This window comes from Parasteatoda tepidariorum, chromosome 7, assembly GCF_982258835.1.
Source record: "Parasteatoda tepidariorum strain Cologne lab strain chromosome 7, Ptep-v5.0, whole genome shotgun sequence".
In the NCBI taxonomy this organism is placed as follows: domain Eukaryota; kingdom Metazoa; phylum Arthropoda; class Arachnida; order Araneae; family Theridiidae; genus Parasteatoda; species Parasteatoda tepidariorum.
Window position 1 is genome coordinate 81,686,801 of NC_141761.1, and position 14,446 is coordinate 81,701,246.

Consider the following 14,446-nt stretch of genomic DNA (forward strand, 5'->3'; position numbering starts at 1 on the left):
TTGAAACCAACCGAAGAGAACCTTTGGGTTAATCACCAGTTAGGGATAAAAGGATCCATTGTCAACGTACCCAATGACATGCACAAGACCGCAGACTGTCATCCACGCAATATACTTGTAAATTCATTCACTATTCATGTAAAATAAAACTAAACCTGCTTTTCAAATCATATTTCATGTATGAACTTGTGAATCCGCAACGGATGTATGATGCAGCTTGAACACCATTGTACCGATCCGAGAAAGTTAATATTGTTCTCAATTGGCTGTTTAATGTTTATCCAGTCATGACAAGAATTTATCTGAGCTGCATTCAAATATATCTGCGAAACTGGGTACGGAGCAGTTCAGGATTAACAGTTAAAAATGTCAAATAGGAAAACACAAACAGTTTCTTTTCCAAAAATAATTAGATAGCAACCATATTGCCAATGGGTAACCTGTGATCACGTTGCTGCTATAGCAATTTTCCTCATTTTATAGTGAATAGCATTTTTATTTATTTATCTATTTATTTATTTATTTTTATAAACGTCGTTTTAGAGCCGACCCAATTTTGGATTTACGACTACTAATGCTCAACTTCGTAGCCTTGTAATTTTATACAAAGCAAGAAGACAAGGAAACTCATGGATCAGTACCCACAGAGGTATAATTTTTTATGGGAACATGGAGGACTTTGTGACCTGACATATTTAACGTGCATCAGCCAACATTTTCTACACAGCGAGTCTTCGGCCGGCAGGGATTGAACCCACGACCTCTTCATGTTAAGCACAGATATTTTTGTTTTTCGATCAAGGTTAAGCACCTGAAAATAATCGCAGTATATTGATAAAAAATCATCAGTCGCAGGACTGACAAAAAGCAAAAACGTAAATAAACAAATATTTTTATGTATTCAAACATAGATAAACATTAAACGAAAGAATTTTTTAAAAATGTCTTGTTAAATTTAATAGAACAATAACACGTGTAATTAGTTAATTAGTAGATGGTAAGTTTATTGTATTAGCAAAGGCACATGATGAGAAAAAATTTTCTTTTTTAAATTTTAGTCCTTTATATTGGAAACAAAATGTTCCTGATTTTAAATTGCTACTGTCTTACAAAGAAAATATGAATTATTACGATTGTAATAAAAAATTTCTGAATAATATGGATCTATACTTGTTCGTTGTCTTCTGCTTGATATAAATATTATTGTTAATCGGTGTCAATAATCATTTTCTAATTCGTATGTTAACAAACGTTATTAATTAATAATAATTGTTTAATTATGTTTATTTATTTCTTTTATTTATGTTTGATATTAATAATTTAAAAAAATTAAAAAACTGGTTTTAAAAACATATATTTCCAACATATACATTTATAATCACAATAATTACATTTATTTTTACAAAAATGAGTTTTACAAAATTTAAATTTTATTAAATCCATATTTCAATTTGCTCATTTGTACAGCCAAGAAAATTCAAAACAATACCCCAAAACCAGTAATATCCACATAATTTACAAATATTTTCTTTTGTATTTTATACAGGTTTTATTGTAAACGTAAAATTTCAGGTTTACACTAAAATAATACATTATATTAAAGTCTTGTAAAATAAAATCGAGTATTTATAAGATGTGAATTTAATGAATAGAAATATAAAAGTTGCGATGTTTTTTTGGTTACATATTTTGATACGAGGAAATATTTCTGATTATATTCTGAAAACGAATTCTAATTATAAATACAAATCACTACAAAACATAAAATTTACTTTTTTTAGTAATTTTTGTAACATTTGTTTGGAACATCACAGAAGTATTCCCAAGTTTAAATCCCAAATACATTTCAATGATAATATAGTAGAAATACTTTTTATTAAAAATTTATCATTTTTGAAAGATAGTAGAAATATTTTGCGTCAAATTAGGAATTTGAAATATTAAATTCAGAACAAAATATTTAACTACATGAAAGTTGATCTTTATGGTTTGTGTTAGTTATGGAAAGTACATAGTAATTCAAGAATTTATTTTGAAATAAAAACGCATAATTAAACTTTCCGCTTGGCATTAGAAATATTTTGTTTGCAATTCAAGTGCAATTTACAAATAAATATGATAAATTTTTTGACAATTACGAAAAATTATTCTAATTTTTCAGCATTTTAATATCAGTAGGATATTGGCACGGAGAATTAAATATTCTTTCAAAAGCTTTCTCACTACAAATTATTGCACGAGGAAAAAATCTATGGTAAAATTACCTAACATAAGGTAATAGAATTTTTATATTTTCTGGTAGTTTTACTATACTTTTTTCTCAGTGTGTTTTTCAAATTTAATACAAATTTATTTTTATAATGATTTAGATGTATTTTTAAACCATCAGATCAAGTGCCAGCTTTTCAAAACAAATAGAAAAATACTTTTTATTTTTGGATATTTATCTTGCAATAAAATAATAAAATTGTCAAATCAAATATATCTTAATCTACTGAAAGTATTTAATTTTTTTGTTTGCCAACTATGGTCATAATGAATTGTTTTAGTTAATTATTAAAACCCTCTGATTTCATTACTCATATCATTTCTTTTTTATTGCGTATAGCGAAAATCGATAATTTAACTGAAATATATTTCGTGACATTACTTTATTAAAATTGCCTTGTCACAATATGTCTGCGATTATCTCTAAAAATATAGTATCTAAAAAGAAATTTAAATCATTTTCTATTTTTATTTCATATAATGAATAATAAACATGGTTCTTGAAAGTAAATGTAATTGACAGAAATTGTAATGTTAAAAAATGATGCTGATTTTAGTAAAATAAAACAACAAAACAAATATGATTTATTGCTTAATTTAATACTCATCAGTTTAACAATAATTTGTTCCTTTTTAAAAGTTTGAGGAAATCATTTAATAAGCGAGTTTGATACAGCAATAATTATGACCATTATATTTACAAATAGAGTTGTAAAGTAACAAAAATAGCGTAATATTTTTCTCTCATAACCATTGAGAACATATTTAAAATATAAAAATCAATAAATAGCAACCTGGTATTGTTTAAACGAAGCACCAAAAATTTAATTCTGCAACAAAGAAAGGCAAGTCACTAAAATTTCCTTTCTTTATATTCTCTGTAGTCTTTCTTTCATCAAAAGATCAATTTATTTTTCAACAAAAAAAGAGATAATAATACCTTTTTAGTTTCAAAATTTTAAATGATATTAACGCTTAATTTTTTTTTGCTGGACTATTTAGATTACACAGTTTACTTTAGTTAATTTGAACAACAGAATGCTGTGGCATTTAAAACCGTTATTCCTTCCAATAAAAATACCTCAACAATATAGATTTGAATTATAATATGTTTTAAAAGAACAATATATTTGAATTCTATTTTAAAAAAATATAACTCTTTTAAAATAAATCAAATTATTAATTGACTATTTTTGAAATATGTGAACTCATTCAGACATATTTTAGATCTCTCATTCCTTTAAATGCTATTCACGTGAAGAAAAAAAATTAGATGTTCAGTTAAAATCACACATCTCAATTTAGGAAGTATAATTAGTTTGCGTATGTGCTTTATATTTTACGTATTATTTTGTTGATAATGGTTTTTCATGTTAAAAAGTATTAAAGGATAAATTTTCATTGATGGTAGACTTAAAAAATGACTTAATTTATTTATTCATTTTTTAATTTCTCACCGATTTTTATTTCAAACTAGAGTTCCCAAAACTCAGATAATTAAGGTTAAATTTGATGAAAACATAAAAAACTGAAAAAGCCTTTTTGTTTTGCTTTACAAGTAAATTTTTTTTGATATTAATTGAAAATCACGTGATTTGTGCATTTAATGGTGAAATTGAAAATCTTGCAAAAATAATATCCTTAATTTCTTACAGTTAGTAATCACTGTGATCACCTTGCATCGACTTTTTTTAAATTCTAAGTAAAATAACTGCGTCTCTTTAAATCAAAATTAATATCGTAAACACTTAGAACAAATTTTTAAATCTGCATTGTAAGGAAAAATTTTAAACCATTTATATATTACTCTAACCACTTACATTATGATTCGGGAAATTTACGATGAAATAATGGGCCTTATTAAAGTTTTCAGAAAAAAACTTATGTACAGTAATCAGTATGAATAATTTCTAGTTAATTTAAGTGACTATATAACTGAAATAATTCAGGTTTAATTTGTATTGCATCTTCTTTCAATTTTATCAATAAATATGATTTTTTCCAATTTTAATAAAAATATAATTGCTATGAAATATATTTTTTCTTGCTTTTTATGAACACTGATATACTATATGATAAAACAGCTGTACCTAAAATTCTGAATTACATAAATAATTTCAGTTATGGTTATTTAACTTTACTATAAGAGCTTATTGTAATAAATTTAATATTTTTCTTGCTCCTTATAATTAATCATCACTTGCTCAAAAATATAAACTTTGGTTTCAACAAATAGAATATTGTCTATGTAATATAAATAATATCATAATTTTAATTTCACAACTTTACATCGAAGCAAAATATCTGATCTTTGAAAATGCTAATTTTATAATCATTCTATTAAAATACACATGTCTAAAGAAAAATTACCTTTAGCTGAAGGCACATGTAAAACGAATATTTAAATTGAAACACTTAAACGTTGACGCCATGTGAATCACATTTGAAGATGTCTTGTTTATACATTTAAGTTCACAGTAGACAAAAATACATTAAATATAAGTTTAAAACATATAGTTTTACAGCAACAGTTGTTTATTAAATACAGCAATTGACAAATTTTAAGATAACTTGAGCAACATAAAAAAGATTTCTTCCCAGTCATTGTATATAGCTGTGAATTATCTTACCCATCTTCCCCTTATCGAACTTTAATGCATCCAACAAACCTTCGTACCACATATAGTATCTCCTACTTACTATTTTCAGTTCATATAAAATTTAGAATTTATGTAATTAGAAATAAATATGTCACTCTTTATTTGCATAGATTTCATTCTAATGTATCGAGAATATTTTCTGTAGCTCCCAATAATATAAATTTGCAAATTTTTGCTATAATATCTTACTTAACGATTTATAAAATTTGAAAAGTTGTTAATTTTGCATAAAACTTTAAAGTCTGTTGGTCTGCTGCATTATGCATGCTCAATTATAAAATTTTGATTGATTTTTGGATTAACTGTTGACCATGAATTTTCATTTTAATACTTTTTTATTGTTTAGTTAACAATACTAATTAACTTTAACTAATTCAAAATAAGTGAGAAATTTTATATTTAACATTTATGGGTATGAAATATAGCATGGAACACAGACTTCTTTTTTTTTCGTTTAAGGAAAAAATTTTCAAACACGGTTCACTTTCTTCCAAACAATAATTTTTCAATTTCGCAATTATTTGCTGTTATTTAGAAATAAGTGAAACTGTAATTCGTCGATGAAATTTCATACGCGTGAAGACACATATAGCTGAAATTCAAGTTTCTCTTTAAGTAATATAAAAATGAGACGAATTACTGAGCATAATTTCATTTTGAAATATTTTCAGCACTTTAATATTGTTTTATAGTTCTGAAACATTTTTTTTAAATTTTCTTTAACTCTAGTCACCTTTAATGCTTTATTAAAATGCAATTGAAAAGTAAGAACTTAATTTAGGTCAAGTTGTCAAAAGCAACTTGTTGTAAATTTAAAAAAAATACATTGAAAATATTTTTTATCAAATTATTTCGAGATCCTTAGAAATAAAGTTGTAACAAGATTTGAAGGTAAGTATTCAAGTATTATTTCGTACAAACTATATCTCTAACATTTTGTGGAACACATATTTATTCAATGTGCACCGCGCAAATCCTTAACGTTGTCATAACTTAATCTTAAAAACATTAACTGTCATTTTTTCTCCTTGAGCCCAAACATCTTGTTCTTCTCTTTATCTGAACATCTCGGAACCAGGAGTTCAACTTCAGAGGATTTTGGAATCAGTCAATCTAATGAAAAATTTCAATTGTTCAAAATGCAGCAAAAATTTTCATAAAAAAGTTCTGCCTAATCAATATGAAACAGAGATTTATACGCAAAGTCTTTTATAATTATTGCTCTTTATGATTATTTTTTTAAAAAGAACTTAATGATTTTAAGAGTATAAAAATTGCCAAAAGTTTCAATCATTTCATGTTCTATTCACTTGAAGCATGTCTTAAGGAGTTTCATTATGACAAGGATTTCAAGAATGAACTCAATTTCAAAAACAATTAGAATTATTCCAATTTATAACAGTTGATTTTAACTCAATTTGGCTAAAAATTATTAATATATATTTGCTAATACTATAATTCTATCGAAATATATTATCAGAGTTAAATACATAAATATCTAATTTATTGATTTCAATCTATCTTTTAATTCCTTTTGAATTGTATTATTTTGAAATATATTTAAAGAAAACAGCATATTCTATGCTGACTACATCAGAACAAAAAACTAATTATGCACACGAAATGTTACAATGCCTTGCGAAAGATTTTTTCCTCGCCAAAAAAATTTTCATTTGTCATCACAAAAGTATGACAAAATAAAATGTCAAATTATAAGGCAATATTTTTACAGAACAATTCTTTCTGACATCATTTCTTAGACATGAAATCAATTTTCTCCGCTATCCCATCCCATGTTTTTCAATGTTTTTCAATTATAACCCATGTTTTTCAATGCAAAAATTTTATGAGGATTTGTGACAGTGACTTTCAAGCTAAAAGTATATTTAATGCTAATAGATATCGTATTATTAAAAATCGTATTATTTAAACTCATCTTTAGATAAAATTGCAATTTGTATTTTGATATAATATGCTACTTCTTATGTGATATATTTTAAAATATGAGGGCAAAAATTATGCATACCTTTTCCACTTTGTTCAATCTTTCATTTTCTTCTTCGTCTTCTCCGCTATAAAAAGAAAAAAAAATTACTCTTAATAAAAAAGGAAAAATAGCATTGATAGAAAAAAAATTACTATCAATGCTATTTTTCCTTTTTTATATGTTATTATGTTTACAAACCTTAGTGGGCACCTTATATATCATCAAACTTTATTCAATTAATAATTTAAAATATTTTGATTAAATTAATTCATTTTAATTTAATTATTATCGAAGGATAAATTTCGACAAGAAAAAATGAAGTGTCAAAAACATTGACTTACTCTACGGTGTCTTGTTTTTGTTATGAATTCAACGACCACCAAAACACAAGCACTTCCAGTTCCCGCTAAAAGAACTAAAAATATTCCTCCTACATTAACAAGACTGAGCTCGTTTGTTACTTTTCCAACTTTTTTCTCCTCTGGAGGACATGGGTCACCCGCTTTCCACCATCTCTCTTTCAAAGCGTGCAAGACACCATCCTCTTGTAGTCTTAGAATAACACTTGAGAAAGGAGTTGTATAAGGTGATCCTGCAATATTTAAAAAAAAAAGATTTTTATGGTTATTAAGGATCCGAAAGAAATTTCTAAAAGTAAATATGATGATATTTAAAGTGTCCAGAAATACTCGACACAATTTGTAAAAGTTTAAGAATTTTGTTTTGGAATTACATATCATATATTATGTTTTCCAAGTCCATCGCTTCTGGTTTTAGAGAAAAATTGTTAATTCTAATAATAAATCTATTAATTTTTAAGTAAACTTCAAAATAAATTATAGCATTTCTTAAAAAAACTTTAATTATTTAATTTTAATTTTCCTGTATAATAAACAGTTTATTTTTTATTTTTTACTAATTTTTTTGAAAGAATGGAATGGGCTCTGGCTTATGAACAGCCACCCTAGATAAATACAGGTAATACGTGTAGTTTTTAAAATTATGAAAGGATGTATGAATGAAGGATAAAGCCTGTAAACGGCTTTCTATCCATGTATGCAGGCTCTGATTTATAAACAGTCACCCTATGAAATGTGAGATGCTAATTAAATGGTTTATTCCTAATTTAAGTCTGCAATTTAAACTACAACAATGATTTATTTTGACTGTTTTTTTTATTTATTTACTTCGGAATTTAAAAAAAAAAATTATTTAAGATTTTTTATTAATTTATTTATTTTTCCATTATTAATTATATTTTCTTCCTATTAAGGATTTTGTTAAATAAATTTTCCAAAAAATTTTAATTACTAGATTTTTCTCATAGATGTCAGCACTGAAATGTTATTTGCTTCATATTTTTTCTACCAAATATATTTTTAAAAGTATTTTGTACGATTTAAGCCATAAACACTGCTTAATTCTGTTCTTCGTCTCGAAATTTTGTCAACTGTAAAATTAGAATATATATTTATAAATTTTTTTTTACTTTTGCTCCATGCCAGTAAGTTTATTTTCTGCTTTATTTTATTTCAAATTCTATTTCCATTGCATTTTTATTTTTTAGCGATATAGACACATTATAAAGAGTAATTTTTATCTTGGAATAATTATTCTTCATTCAGAAATATCGCATTTATCGTAAAGAATGTGTCCTGATGAAGACCTTTACCTTTTCGCATTAAAAGTTCTTCAAATTTTATTTTATTTTATTATTATTTTTTGTGTGTATATACATATAGAAATTATTTAATTAAAAATTTAATTTCAATTAATATGAAGTTTCGAAAAAATATTTTTTAAGTATATTCCAATTTTAATTACGCTAAAAATATTAACCAAAGTAATTAATCTACTAATATTTTCTTCCACTGACATATTTAAAAAAATTACAAATTTTGTTAATAATTCAATTTTTAACTAAATCAACTGAAATCAATAAGTTATTATTTTTTTAAATTTTTCAAAGACAATTTCTTTCAATAAATATTTATTTGAATCTTTTATTTGCCAGCTTAATATTTCTTACAACTTAAAACTTCCTACTACATTAAAACTTCTTATACTATTATATTACTATTATATTAACGTTTCTTACATATAAAGTTACAAAGCAGCTTGATGAACTTTCGAACTAGTTCCATCTATCTCCTGTTTTAAGTATCTGATTCTTTTGTATTAAAGTCCAAAGCCTCCACATGCATTTCCAGTATTCATACTTCATGATTCATACATTCATGCTCCCTACATTCATACCTCATACTTCATACATTCATACTTCATATATTCATAAAGCTTCATAAAAATAATGTATAAATTTGTCGAAATAAATATGGATACATAAATGTAATTTTTCTAAAACCACTCTTTCGCAACGAAATTTTTGTTCCATTGATAATTGTTAAAAGGTAATGTTGTTGTTGTTGTTGCTATCGTGTCCATGGATCTTCATATCATATCAAAGGTCTGGACTAATGTTAAACAACATAGATTGATTGCATCGCTTGCAATACTAACACAAGATTGGCACGTTTTGACTATTTGTAACGGAAGTATTATTTATTTGTAAGTATTAGAGCTACAATATATTAGAGTTATCATGCATTTTAAATTAGAAGGATACTTTAGTGTTATGCATATCTAAAGTAATAATACTTTAAAGTTGAATGTGCATTTAATAATAAACTCTTTATTATTACTATAGATGCACAATATCTGACTTACTCCTTAGGTTCTTGCAAAAAATAATTTAATATGTCCAGGTTTATATTTAGAAAAGTAAATCGGTGTTTTTAATAACTCATGACATTGACTTTTCCCCGGAATTGGTTATTTTTGAGTTATCAATCATTTCTTATTTATTTAAGAAATTATGCTAGGATGATTTTAGTTAGACCGGAAAAATAATTTAATATAGAAAAAAAAATGACAAGAAATATAAAATTCCTATCTTGTAATCTACCACAATTATAGCATATGAAGCATTAGAACATGAAATTCTTTGTCATTTTTTTTTCTTTCCTCAGATATGTCTCTTTTTAAAAAAACTTATTGTAGAAACAATCTTTACACCTTTCTCTAACCTGAAAAGTTTTAAATTTTCTAGTAATTAGTTAAGTTAGTAGATCTGGTTATTAGGCTACGTTGCAAAGCTGTACCATGGGCTGTCTGCATGGTCTGGGAAACATTCCGGAGATAAATGCAAAGAATTTGCCATCGCAATTTGATTCTCTGTAGATGGGATGGCTTCTCTACTTTGGTAGTCTGACGACCTGTGATTGACTTACGATAGAATAGTTTAACAAGGCTAGATATCGTGAATCCTTGGTCCCTAAGCGGGATAATCAAAGTGGTCACCCACCCACTAATTGACCGCAGGTATTGATGCTTGACTTCGATGTTCTACTTGGAAAGGTGTCTTTACAATCAGTTCACTGCGTTATTTTGGTTAATAAAATCCCCAAATATAATACAAAAATAGAATGTTTTTTTAAAAAAAGAAAATGATCTTGCAACGGAAACTTTAATTTTGACTATATTTTATTTAAATGCATACTAAAGATAATAACAGAGCTTTAAAAAAAATAAGGACTGATTTCGACATGTTTTTAAAAACATGTTTTTAATTTTGCTTGTTTTTGAAATAACTCTTTCTTACAAAACCAGTTTATCAAATTCAATTTAAAATCAACCCATTTAAATGAACAGCAATTTCTCGTTTCATCAGAGAAATATTTTAAGAATACATTTTCAAAGCATATCAAAAGTACTGTTCGAATCGGGATTTCAAAAGCCCTATCAGTTTTAAGTAAAATGTTGATCTAGCCAAAACCTCATGCATTGCTTTAGGCATAGGCCTGGCGTGTTTCCTAATTAGAAATATCCAGAGGGGAAAGGGGTGGATACGTACGTATACATGACGATGCGAAATGATACTATCCTATCACTCGTTTGCTATTGGAAATCAATGACGTAAATCTAGGTGGGGTGAGGGGTTTTACAAGGTCCCCAGAAGTTATTGATTGGGTCAGCAGAAAAGGCTATAGTTTTATTTTTAGATCTTCAGATTCGTTTTCATCTTCATGAATGCAGATAAAAGTTTCAGAAAATATTCTGATTAAGGCACGTTAAAGGAAAGATAAAGATTATTTCTGAAACTTCAGAGTAATCAATGTACTTTGAAATAGTAATGAATTGAGCAGAAGAAATTGTATCCATTTAGAAAATGAGATAGAGTTTTCTTGGAATATGATTACAATTCCTATAAATGTGTGCATTTGAATTAAATTATTTTTATAATAAATTGCTGCATACTCGTCTATATTTCTCTAACTTATACGTTCGCATATTTTTCCTTTTTAAAACTTATTTAAATAAATTAATTTAAATATTGTATTTTGGAAATAAATTTTTAATTTCAAAACTGTTAATATTGTTTATAAATGTTTGATTATTTATTTAAATTGCATAAGTTCAAAAACTACTCAATACTTTGTTTTTCAAATACTTTAAAATATTTAAGATAAAAATGCTCAAATACCGGTTTGTAGTTTTAATGGCCAATTATGTAAATTAAAATTATAGTCTTCTATGAGTTCTCAGGTTGATTTATACATATATAGCTACTTTTTAGAATTTCACCATGAAATGGATTTCATGGATAAAGAGCCTAAAGTGCCGGTACTTTATATCGTAATTATATCAGGATTTTTTGCAGTGTACGGAACTTAAAACTATAATGAATGGTGAGCATCGATTGAATTTTCTTTGTTGGTACTAACTGAAAAATATTTTAAATTTTTTGAAAATCACTATAGCTGCTACATTCAGAGCTATGATCTCTTTTTAGCACTTCTCATACTTGATATTGGTAGTTTTCTTATGTCAGTAATATTATGAAAATTTTTATTTATTGGTCCTTTTTTTGTGAGATTTAAGTTTAATGAAGTAGTATAGTTAACACAATTTCCACCCCAATCGAATTTAAAATACACAACTTTAGAAATGCGGATATTTCAGATTTGATTCCTCAGGAACTATTCTACCAATTTTGCACAAATTTTGTATTTTGCTATGTAAACATACTTATGTAAAATATTTTATACCTTATTATTCAAAATGTTTTCGACTATTAAAAATAAATATTTACTGAAATTCATTTTTACATGGATTTTTCTTTGGACAAACAAACTCTAGAGTTGTGAGCAAATTTTTTTCAATTCGCTTAAGAAGTTCTCAAGATATGGTGAAATACGCAAAAAGTAAAATTAACATTATGGGGTACAAACTTTGAATCGCTTTCCTGGTCAAACTGCGGGGACTATATTTCTCAGATTGCGGCTTCCTTTTTATTCTACCTTTTTTGCGGCTATGTGAAGGGTCAGAAGTCCAAATCCGTTGAAACAAAGTATGTTTATTCAGAGAAAATACTTTTTAATGTCAGATTTCGTAATTTAAAGTATCATTAGCACTAATTTATTAGCATAGTTGAGGTCACTACCTCGAATCACTAAGATTGAGTCCTTAGATCATGCAGATCCGATCATTAGATCAAAAGTCATTCTGGATGGGTTTTTTTCTGTTTTTTTTTTGGTCACACTGTACATTATTTTTTTCAAAGCAATAAAGTTAACGATTTTTGTAAATATAAATATAACATTACAGTTGCAGTTAATACTTTATTTTGTAATTAACTTATTATACTTAATCTATAGTATAAAATTTGTTTCATTTTCCGCACTTTATTATTCATTTCTTTATTTGTTACTGTTTAGGACGTTCGCTTGTCTTAGATGAAGCATTTTCTGAGCAGCTCGGTTTTTTCTGCAATTGTCGATTGCATTTTGAACGGAAATGAGCATGAAAAGAAATTCGAACTATACGAAGTAAGATGTATTATATATGATGAAGAAAATAATCAGTGATTTAACAATGGATAAACATAAGGCAACATCCAATGAAGACTAAATGCCTTTTTAAAAAATAATGATTGAAAAATAGCTATCCTAAAAATCATGTTTTGATCTAAACTTGAATCCTCAAACATTGTTTTGATATTTTTTTAAATGACTCCTACACGGAATAATACCATGATCTAGAGATCTCAATGAAGGATAGGACTAAGGGGATTATATTGTATTGAAGAACTAGTCACGTTTTCAAGATTCTTGGTTGCTATGGAGATAATATGTTATCTTTGTAGATGCATCAAGAGGCTATTTTGTGACTTGACACGGAAATCTCTGCCTTTAAAAGAAAACTTTGACATAAGTTTAAAATGTCAAATATGAAATATATTTTTCAGAAGAGTGATGGAAGAATATTTTTTCTTTTAGTATTCAAAAAATTAGGTATTTATATACTTCCTAATTGTAAATGAAAAGAATGGAATTCGTGATGAAGTAGGCGATAAAGATACTTTAAGTTATTAGTTATATTATATCCTTATTATCTATTATATTTGCAAGGTTCGCACTGCGCTAACTTGGTTGGCACTGTTTGGTTTTCGTAGATTTATTTTTTATCTTTTGGGAAAATATATGTTCTAGGTTTTTCATGTCCACATACTTTTAAACGAGATAAACTTCAGCACCATAATCTATAATGAAGATTTGTTAAAGTCATTAAAAATCATTTTAACATAAGCATTTAATAAAAAAGCAGAACAAGATGCAATAAAAAATGCACACGATAATTTTACAACTTCTTGGAGTTACTGGGCTTAATTAATTTTCCAGACTGTTTTTTTTTTATCATCAGCAATGATTTTCAATTTTTTCACATAATATTAATACGAGGAATTTTTATGACTAACTTATTCATAATGACTGCCTAAGTGGCAATTTTAATGTAAATAAGATTGCTGATAAGGAAAAAGAATTTGTGACATCTTAAGAAACGTATATAGGTTGGAATTGCAAACCAATTCATCCCATTAGAGGACAAGAGAACAAACGCAAACTGAGGGTTTTGCTACCTATGCCTAGAAATATTTTGACGTTTATGAAAGTATTTTTATTGAAGAAAAAAAATATTTAACTAATTGGTAACCATAGATTGCAATAATAAAATCACAATTTCTCTCCATTTTAGTTATTGTCAATCAAAACATCATTGACAATAGAAGGGGTTGCTTCAGTGATTCGGTATGAACATTAGTGTCCCCATTATTAAATTTTATTTTATTTATAACCGGCGCTGAATAGTCCACCCATTTCTGAGCTTGAGCTATAAATGATCAAAACCGTAACTATGTAATTTTGAAGGTTACCTGAAAGATAACTGAAATGCTGGATTGGAGCAAGTCAACGTGGAGGACTTTTTGATGCAGCTAACCCGTACTCGCGTTACATAGAGGGGAGAAAAACGGAAACCTCCCATGGTTATCTCGACGGCGAGGAGATTCTTTTCCTTTATTCGTCTACCACTGAGGATATTTTACATCAGCATTGCGGTACGTGCGAGCCACTAGCGGATTTCTTATCGACCAGCCACAGCTGGGATTCCAGCCTGGATCACCTGATAAGAAGGC

General features: G+C 26.8%; 1 protein-coding gene across 1 annotated transcript in view; it reads right to left on the bottom strand.

Annotated features, from left to right (window-relative positions):
- Positions 1-2,819: 2,819 nt before the first annotated feature.
- The window catches only part of LOC107446818 (glutamate receptor ionotropic, kainate 2-like), a 96,841-nt gene continuing 85,214 nt past the window's right edge, over positions 2,820-14,446 (bottom strand). Inside the window, exons 14-16 of the mRNA XM_071183227.2 lie at positions 7,257-7,507; positions 6,955-7,000; positions 2,820-6,041 (exon numbers count right to left, since the gene is read on the bottom strand). Coding sequence (XP_071039328.2) covers positions 6,977-7,000; positions 7,257-7,507 — 275 coding nt within the window. The 3' untranslated portion in view covers positions 2,820-6,041; positions 6,955-6,976. The remainder of the gene's footprint in view (positions 6,042-6,954; positions 7,001-7,256; positions 7,508-14,446) is intronic.